The sequence below is a fragment of the Hyaena hyaena genome, unplaced genomic scaffold (assembly GCF_003009895.1).
Source record: "Hyaena hyaena isolate Hyena2069 unplaced genomic scaffold, ASM300989v1 scaffold_192, whole genome shotgun sequence".
Lineage (NCBI taxonomy): Eukaryota > Metazoa > Chordata > Mammalia > Carnivora > Hyaenidae > Hyaena > Hyaena hyaena.
This window is the reverse complement of record NW_024080825.1, coordinates 1,454,913-1,464,924: the sequence shown is the minus strand read 5'-3', so window position 1 is coordinate 1,464,924 and position 10,012 is coordinate 1,454,913. Positions and strand designations below refer to the sequence as shown.

Here is a 10,012-nt window from a genome sequence, read left to right as displayed (position 1 = left end):
ACTTCCTAGCATGATACACAAGGCCCTTGGTGATCTAACCTTGGCTCAAGCCTCCATAGAGAGCAATCTGTAACTTTTCTCCTTTCAGACCCTCCATGCTAATAATGAATTGTAGTTCCCAGACAATGCAACTCTGCCTTTCTGCTTTGTTGTCTTTGTCTGGCTGGCTCATCCTTCAAAACTCAGTTCAGGTGTTACCTCCGTCAGCATGTCTTCCTCATTATTCTCCCTCGTCATTGGATTGGGTGCCTGTCCTGCTTGCTCCCACTGCCCACCTCTACTCATAACCCTTAGTATATTGTACTGTTTTCTTGTGTCCCCTCCAAAGCAGGGACCTAATAATTTTCTCTCTCTAGCTTCAGTTCCTATTGCAGGGCCTTGGGCCTAATGGGAAGGCATTCAATTAAAGCATGTTAGGTGAAAGAACGTTCCCAGCTGCCTAAATAGCTTGGATAATCGTTCAAGGACCAGTTCTAGTGTTGGAGAACATGCACAATTTGATGGGCTCCCATCAAGTTTCTTGCAACCAAGAAATGAAGAGCAAATGACTCATCGCTTTAGCAAAGGCTGAAATCCAGCCTACTCACACATTAGGAAAAAAGAAAATACAATTTATGACCATAGTTTAAAACTAACCAAATGCCACGTGAGTAGGAGGAAAACTAAACTTTAGTTGTTCCTGAAAAAGGCTTCTTAGTTTTCAAACGGACTCTCTTTTTTGTTTCTTGATCTGTCTTCCTGTTAGAGCAGTGACTTGCTATAACTTTGGATCTCTGTGTTCATTTTCCTTAGACCGCTCCAGCTATCTGCAGGTCTTGCCATCTGAAGTTAAATTTAACATGTATCAATTCCAATTTATCAATTTTCCCAGTATGTGAAGCATTAAACATAATCAGGCATCAATATTTATTAACACAAGACAAAGGAAACACATTCAATGAGTTAATAGAACACTGTCCAGCCAGATGTTAAATTTAAAAATGTATATCTAGTCTAATTTCAAATAAATAAAAAAAAACTTTATACATAATTACACAGTACTATAGTTTGAATTTGACACTGGTAAATATCTTGACAGAAAGTAAACAAAACATCATTTAGGACTAGAAAATTATTCTTGTATCTTTACACTCTCTTCCTGTGGACAAATAACATGGCCCATCTACATACACCTAAACCGGAAATGTTGTATGAATGATAAAGAAAAGGCCTATAGTGTATCTGGAGTACTGCAGCTTCTTGCTCCAAATACTCTTGCTTTTACATCAGAGCAGACAACGAAAACAACAACACTAAGGCATAGGTCATGTTGGAGTTTGAGGGTGAGGTGATAACTCCTCATTGCTTTAGTCTAAAAGATTGCTGGGTATTCAAGGAAAGTAATTTATTTGGCCAAGATATTGAGCACCATGCCTGGGGCAGAGACCTTAACAAAAAACCTAAGGCCTCAGGCCCTTTGTTGATTCAACAAAAGCATTATTAAGCAAGCACTGCTCAGGGACTAATGAAAGGAGACACGGATTACCAACAGACAGGCAATGGTCCCTAAACAGCCTGAGGCAGCACAACTTCAGGAGGAAAAGACTTGGTGGTAGTGGTGGTCTGGACCCGGCCCTTTGTGAGGCAGGAAGTAAATAAAGGCTGTGGATTCACACTGATGGCCGTGAGCATGCCGGTCATTCCCAGGGTCTCATTGATGCAGGAGATGACATTTGTGCAGCTCTAAGAATCCCTTGGGTTTAGGAATTTTCCTGAGGCAGCCCCTTCCCGATCTACCTCAATTAGAGGTTCAAAGGCTTTAAGATGAATGGACTTCTCTTAACTGGAATGGGGCCTTGCTATTAATCTAGTTTTCGTTTCCACAGGCATAAAAACCCAGACAGAATGTGTTCCAGAGTTTTGGCTAGGCCGTTTCTCTCAATAATGGTCTTTTGGGTCTGTCCTAAGACCTTCTACCACAAAGGTTCTACTTAATGTGGAAAGAGCACAAGCACCGCGTCAAGAGAGAGTTTTCTTATTCAAGTCTGTCACAGACCAGGCATTAAATATGCAGATGACCCCACACACACCTCTAGGCTAATGACTGGACTCTCTTCCCCTTCGGGAGGACACTTCACTACAGTTACTAATGAAGTTCTCAAAGACACAGCCCAGCTTTCTTTCTTCCACTAGCATATTCTGGCTTTGGGGGATAGGCAAAAGATCAATAAAGCAGCCATAAGGCAGAGAGCAAAAACTAAAGATAAGTCAGAGGTCTGAGTAACTATAAACCCAAAAAATCAGATCCTAAGTAACTGGGAGTTGACAATACTCTGAGATTAATGGAGTATCTTATTGGAAAGAATGAGTACAGGTTGCTTATGCCCAATATTGTAGCCACCGGCCGCATGTGGCTACGCAAAACTTGAACTATGGGTAGTCCGAATTGAAATGTGCTTAAGACACACTGGATTTCAAAGACTTAATATGAAACAAGAAAATAAAGTATCTCGCTTTTCATACTGATTCCACATGGAAATTACAGTAGTTTTGATATACCGGGTTAAATAAAATATATTAAAATCAATTTCACTGGTTTCTTTTACTTTTTAAAATGTGGTTACTAGAACACTTAAAATGACAGATGTGGCTCCCATTATAATTCTAGCAGACACCCTACGTTGTGTAGTGAGAATTTTCAAAGCAACCTGAAGGATAAGACTGCCTACTTTTTTTTTTTCTTAGAACTTGGGGATTATGGAGACAGAACTCTTTAATCCTCAGGAATCCCCTGCTTTGTTTGGTGAATCACTAGAAACGAAAATTACTTTCCGAATAAGCAGACTGTGTTTTCGGCGAACCGAAGCTAGTCACTGGGATTTCTGGTCCCAACGTAAGTGCTTATTTTTCTGTACATCTTAGAACCTCTTCCGTCACGTGTAAACTAATTTCATCCAAAATGTCAACAAAGAGATCTGGATCTGGAACATGCCATGAGGTTCGCCCTCAGTGGAAAAAAAAACTGGGAGGAGAAGAGGCTTGTGTAAAAGGGAGGCAAAAAGGTGGCTTTGAGCCACGAGACGGAGGGCAGCCCCCGGGAGTGCTGCCGTGGTGAAGGGTCTGGGCTTTGCATTATAAACCTTATTTTCAGGGTAATTACAAGTCTTAAAAATTGTTTAAAAACATATTTAGTTTACATGATGTTACAGTGGGGTAAATAATATGTATTATTAAAATAGTCTAAATAAATATTTACACAATAGACCAGAGTGGGTCAAAGAGAACCATTCTGATTTAACAAGTTAACTCTGTTCTCTTGGAGCTTTTTTTTTTTAATTTTTAAAAATATTTCTGTAAGAAAAAAATAATAAAATTCAACTATATTCAAATACATGAAGTATCAGACCAAAGAAAGGAAACCGAGCCAGAGGCCAAATTCAGTCCCATGCTCAGTCCACTTGGCCTGGGCACCACAGTTATTTCAAAAGAGTTTCTTGCACACATCAGACTTCCCCTGCTTCAGCGTAAGCCTAGCTATTTTGGCAACCCGAATCCGTCAGTTTGGGGATACGGAGTTATGTCGCCTTTGTGGTTTTATGTGAACTGTTGACCCCACTGCCTTCCCAGCCTGTCATTCTTGTTCCTAAAATCCCTGCCCTCGTGAACTGAAGAACAGAGGACACTTTTCAGTTTTCAGAAAAGAGAAGCTATGTATATAAACTGTAGACGCAGTTGACAATGGGCCTGGAAAAAGAGGAAATCCTAAATTCTTACACAGTCACTCGAAATTTGAAACAGAGTTTCAACACTGGGGGCCACAGTGAGTTATTGTGGTTGCTTAGCATTGGGTGGGATCTAATGAAGCTTAGCCTTTTCATAACATTTTGACTTTTAAACTGAGATTTTCAGCTTGTAGGAACAGGTTGAGTTCTTAAAAGCTTAAGCCGATTCTGGGAATGCAAGCTTTAAAAACAAACAGAGGCAGCTTTAGTTTATAAAACGTATCAATAGCCAACATAGACATAGTACAATGTGCAGTGAAACCTGCAATCGATTTGGACTTTTTAGTTACCTATTCAATTACACTGCATTAAGAGAACATGGAGATTCTCTGTCCAAGGAGAAATGTTTCTACTTTAGTTGTTAGGACTATACAAGCCAATGGGTCAGTGTTTTAGCTGTATTGTGCATGTATTCTTATTTACATGTTTAAAACAATGGTCAAAATGTTTTCTGGTCAAGAATTATACATATAGAGGAACTCTCATACTAAGTGGGTTAGATCTGATTTGCCTACGGGTCAGTGGAAAGGAAGCTGAGGATCCATGTTAACAAACCCGCAGCAGGTCCAGCTATGGTGAAACAGAAGAATACAGTACAGAGCGGGGAGCTGTGGAACTTCGACTACCCCCTTCATGTGAATTCATTAAACTCCCTTACAAAATTCTAAAACAGCATTAGATAAAAATACGAGTATTTACAACAGATGAAAAAAATGCAACATGCATGTAATCGCTTTAGTAACGTGCTGCTCACGCTATGTCAAAGCTCAGGACTAAGGGGCTGTTAACATTTTTTTCATTTGCTACCACACAGCTGCCTTGCCTGTGTGTCCTGTGACTGCTAATCCCACAGGATGAGATGAAGGGTATAATGTAACCATCTTGCTTATTTCACATCCTTTGAAAGCTTGCTCCTAGTCGCTGGTCTTTGGTCCTTGTGGTTTCTCAGGACGGCCCCCTGCAAGCCCCACAAGGCGGGTTACATGTTATAGGCCACGTAGATGGGGTCTAACTGGTCAGCCAGGAAGCTGTCACGGAGGTGCATCCTCTGCTTCTCTCCTCTGGAGTTGATGGGGATAACACCAGGGTCCACCACAACCACGACGCCGACGATGAGGTAATGCTCTTCCAGGACCACGTTTGTCACTAAAGGAACCAGATCGAGGGCTTCCTGTTCAGAGCCACACAGTTCTACAACCACCACGAGCAAGTTGGTCCACGTGAACACGGCACTGAAATTTCAACGACATTCAGTTAGCATGTCTGTACGTTTACCAGTCCCGTTTATGGTATCTGCCCAACACTTGTCCCCATTTCCCTGAGGACAGCCTTCTCTGGTGGATCCAACCAGAAGGTTGGCAGCCATGTCTGTAATATGTGGCCTTGCTCTTATGATCACAGATTAGCTGAGCCATCCACAATCTCTTGGGGGTTTAGAAATGGGATTGAAAGTTGGTTAGTTGATCAAGTGAACTGAGCACACTGGAAGGTCTGAGGTAGCTGGGTGTCCAGAGAAGCACAGAGAATGGCTCTTCAGAGAGGAGAGAAAGAATGAAGTGCATGCCCCACATGGCTCTAGAAAGTGAGAGGACTGATTCCTGATGGCCTTTCCGTCCCTTGTTTCCACCTTTCTTGAGGCTTTGCAAGAACCTCTGAGGTAGCCAGGTATTCTTTCTATTAACTCTCTCTTTTGCTTAAGGTTTTTTGTGTGTGTTTTGTTGTTTGCAGAGTTTCTGTTATTTGCAACAGAAGAGTTTTGACTAAGATAATATTCTTAGATCCGGGAAGGGAGTGGACCTGTCCTCATCTGAGCTTAGTGCCCCACACAGGTGTCTCTTCCATCATGCCACAGAAGTGCCAGAAGGTAGACAGTTGCCTTACATTGAGTGGGACTGCTGGGTCAGGCTTGTGATGCGCAGTGTTAAATGGCTTTAAAAAACAGATGCCATCATTTTAAAAAAAGTACACACCCTTTGGTTTCATTAAAAGTCAAAGGTCTACAATTAGAGGTTAATCATGGTACCTCATTTCTCTGTATTATTTTTATAACTCATGGGCATTGTTCCGGTCTGGGGAGAGACTAAGTGACTGAAAATGCTGACAAAGAAGCATCTAGAAAACATGAGCAAAAGAAACTGAAAATATTCTGTATTATCAAGAATCCAGAATGGAAGCCACTAGGTAAAAACTAAAGAGGATTTTTTTTCTTTAAAAAATTTTTTTTAGTGTTTTCATTTATTTCTGAGAGAGAGAGAGAGAGAGAGAGAGAGAGAGAGAGAGAGAGAGCAAGCATGAGCAGGGGAGGGTGAGAGAGAGGGAGACACAGAATCTGAAGCGGGCTCCGGGCTCTGAGCTGTCAGCACAGAGCCCAATGTGGGGCTCAAACCCACGAACTGTGAGATCATGACCTGGGTTAAAGTTGGATGCTTAACCGACTAAGCCACCCAGGCGCCCCAAGAGTTTTCATTTTAAGGAATCTCTAGTCAGTATGTGGTGGGATGATCCTTTATCAGGGAGAATGTGGGGGAAATTCCTATGCTGAGAGGAAAGTTGGATGAAGAAATAATGATCCTTTACATCTGCTTATCATTTGACAACCTGCGAGGCACTTTCTCATTTGATCCCTCCCATAATTAGGAAATAGCAGAGAAAGTATTTTACGTGGGAAAAGCTGCCTAGTGGGACAGCTGAGCCTTCAAGCTGAGTCTTTCAACTTAAAGTCATGGTTCTTTCTACTGTATTACACCCACTTTCTAGAGGCAGATGCTCAGTTCGATCTCTTCTAAAGGTAAGAGTTCCATAGAAAGGACTCAACTTCATGGGTTGTATGGAGCCTGTCTCCGCGTCTCCATGCCCTCCTTGGCCACAGCAGAGGGCACAGCAACACAGGAAAGAATCAGCCCACTTATTTTCTTACTCCCCTGGGAGTCCTAGGTCTGTAGCTTGTCCCTGGTACGAAAGGCTGACTACTGAGACCAATTTTAATGGACACTACCACTGAGGTGGGAAACCTATTCCGTGCGGGGGACGTACCATTCGGCAATGCTCCTGTGGGTCCGGGACACCGAGGTCTCGATATCGATCGGGTGGTATCGTAAGCCTCTCAGCTCCAGCGTCTCGTCCAGCGCTCCCACCACATACAGCGCATCATGACGCTCTGAGAGAGAGAAAAAGAGAAATTTGGTTCATCAGACATAATGAGTGCGAGGCACCGCTGGAGTCAGGAGCACAAGGGCAGATGGCCTGGCATGTCACTGGCTCCTCCACGCACCAGCTGGGGAACCCTGAGCAAATGATTTAAGTCTCTGAGTCCTGCTTCCCCCTCTGTGAGACAGGGAGAACTCTAAATGGCTGCTGGGAGAATTAAATGAGATAGTCCGTGTGAGGGAGTTAATATGATGCCCGGTAACTTGTAAGTGCTAAAAAAAAAAAATTAACCCTTACTACTACTACTACTACTACTACTACTACTACTACTACTGCTACTACTACTACTACGTCGTCGTCGTCCCAGGAATTGTGCCAGCACTACTACTACTGCTACTGCACCACATCCCAGGAATTGTACCCAGTGCTGGGAAGAAAAGAGGACAAAACACATTTCCTGCCCTGAAGATACTTACTGGCTGGTGGGAAAACAGACACACAACCGGTACTCCATTGTGATGTGGGGGGCCCAGTGTGGGCATGAAGTGTGAGGTGAGCAGAGGACACCCCCGAGCTCAGCTCAAGGCTTCAGAGAAAGAAAAGCCGAAACCAGGCTGGGCTTTTACGGATAAACAGGAATTAGCTGGTGACAGCTGGGGGAGGGGCCGGGGGGGAGAGGATCAGAGAGGGAGAAGAAATGAGCATGTGTTGTGATCCCCAGACATCTTCAAGGAGTCCAGGTAGGAGGAGCAGGACTGCAGAATATGGAGAGACTAGCCCTGGTTATTAACAGGCTTGTAATCCAGCTAGACCTGGGCAGAAATCATTTTTTAAAAAAATTTTACGCACACACTGTACATGTAAAGCCACATGGTTTATGTCTGTACAGATACTGCATTTTGTAGAAAGATGATTTTGCTTAGTCTACTGAAAACAATATTTTCAGGAAACAGTAAAATTTCTGAGAAATTGAGCAAAACAAAGTGCTAGGAGCTGTTGGAGAAAGAAAGATGAGGAGGCCCAGCAGGGGTCCCATCATATGAGAAGAGCTCATAAAGACTTTGGTTGCTCAAGATCACAAAGCAAATGGCAGACAGATGTAGGCTTCAAAGCCAGGGGACCTGGTGAAGGATACCTCCCTCTTCTCTAGTATGTTATCCCACTTCCCCACAAAACTCGGCAGAAAGTGGCCACTGGTCTCTATGAACCAGATACAAGGAGCTTAGGAGAAAGGATCTGGCTCTAATTCAGGCCTGTAGAGTCCAGTGAGTTATTTGTATCAGTTCTTGAAATGCATGATACACTTAGCGTTGGGTATTTCAACATGGCCATTAACGCCATCAGGAAGAAGAGCCGAAAGGCAGGCAGCAATGAAGCCAAGACAATCAACTAAGGAGAGGGCCCTGGGGGGCTGCTTACACCAGAGCCCTGCCAAGCAGTCTCGCATCTATCGCATCTAACGTAAGGTGCCAACGGGACAGAGTGCTTCAGCAAGATGGCTCCTCCGCACTCAGGGACCAGGCTTGTTCCTCCTGCTCCCAAAATGGGATGCAGGAGTAGAAGAGCCATAAGATGAAACGCGTAGGAGCTTGTGCAGGGGTGGGGTCGGATCCACAGGGGCTGAGGGAGCACGGTCTGCCAGGGGCACTTGGTGGTCATTGGGCATCTCCACGGACGTCGGCCACACTAACCCACAGTTCAGAGCCGCTGCTGTGGCACCCTGGGTGCCTGCATCCCAGGTACCCTTCAAATGAATATAAACTCAGGTACGAGCTCAAGAATCGCAGAAGGGAATTATTAAATGCACACATGCCACAACACAAAGGCAGGCTAAGGAAGGCCAGCCAGAGACACTGGCGGAAACACAAAGCAGGCTGAAGGGTGAAGTGCTGGTGAGGCAGCTACCTCCAGTGGCCGCCGTGAGCTCGGTCCGGCGGACAAAACCAAGGTATCCCGTCCGAGCCCAGAGGGTCTGCGCAGCATCCCCAAAACTGAGGCGAGTGTTGAAATGGTCAGCTTGAAGAGTCTCACTATCATAGATGGTGTAATAGCCACTGGCTGTGTGGGGACTGTTCACCCAAATCTATGACGAGAAGAAGGCATAGGTCACATTTCACTAGGAACATAGAACTGTATCAGTTCAATTCTCTTGGGACAGATTTTTTTTTCTTAATTCTCACTTTTATATTAACAACAGTAACAACACAACAAGAAAGTCAGCTGACATTTATCAAGCGTTTCCACCATCTAAACAGAGAGGCAAGTACTTTATATGCCTTATCCCCATCAACCCTGACATATGTGACATGAGAATACAGTTATGTACTATTAGCATTCCCATTTTACAGATGAAAAAATGAGTTAAGTAACTCGCACAGGATGCAGAAACCAGGAGACTCCCACTCCTGAGCCTGTGTAGCTGCACAGGCCATGCTCTTAACTGGGATGCTACACGCATCCCTGGCTGGCCCATTTCTCAATCACGTTCGGAGCTCCACAAATGCATCGGGGACCGTTTCTATGCTTCTGAAACTCAGGTATAATGCCCTCAGGAAAACACTACGGAGTATTTGAATTTACAACGTAAACACAGCAATAGCTAAAAATGATAGTACTACTAGTATTTACTGAGAACCCATTATGTGACAGGCACTGTTCCATGTGCATTACAGATATAGGTACTGATATATTTAACTGCCACACAATTTCATGAGGTATGTGAAGTAGGTGCAATTGTGATTTATGGATGAGAGAACTGAGGCCCAGAGAGATTAGGTAGCTTGCTCAGCAATTAGAAGCTGGTAGCTGGCAGAGCCCAGGCCATCTGGCTCCTGCACCTCCAACGCTCTGCCCAGTAAACTGCGGGAGGCAACATCAGTGCCCCTCGGATACGTGAGGGAAGAACAACGAAGTCTTACAAAATATGTTTTTTAAAAAATGTCTTTATACTAGTGCAAACATGGATACATTTTAGAATAGAATATAACATTTCAATGAATGTTAGGGGTGCCTGGGTGGCTCAGTGGGTGAGGCATCCGACTTTGGTTTTGGCTCAGGTTATGATCTCACGGTTTGTGAGATGGTTTGTGAGGCTCTGCACAAAT

At 43.9% G+C, this 10,012-nt stretch overlaps 1 protein-coding gene across 2 annotated transcripts in view; it reads right to left on the bottom strand.

Annotated features, from left to right (window-relative positions):
* Nucleotides 1-875: 875 nt before the first annotated feature.
* The window catches only part of DIP2B (disco interacting protein 2 homolog B), a 230,570-nt gene continuing 221,433 nt past the window's right edge, over nt 876-10,012 (bottom strand). For both annotated transcript variants that reach the window (XM_039241344.1, XM_039241345.1), the window contains exons 36-38: nt 8,814-8,991; nt 6,795-6,918; nt 876-4,993 (exon numbers count right to left, since the gene is read on the bottom strand). In XM_039241344.1, the coding sequence (XP_039097275.1) occupies nt 4,741-4,993; nt 6,795-6,918; nt 8,814-8,991 (555 nt within the window). In that variant the 3' untranslated portion in view covers nt 876-4,740. The remainder of the gene's footprint in view (nt 4,994-6,794; nt 6,919-8,813; nt 8,992-10,012) is intronic.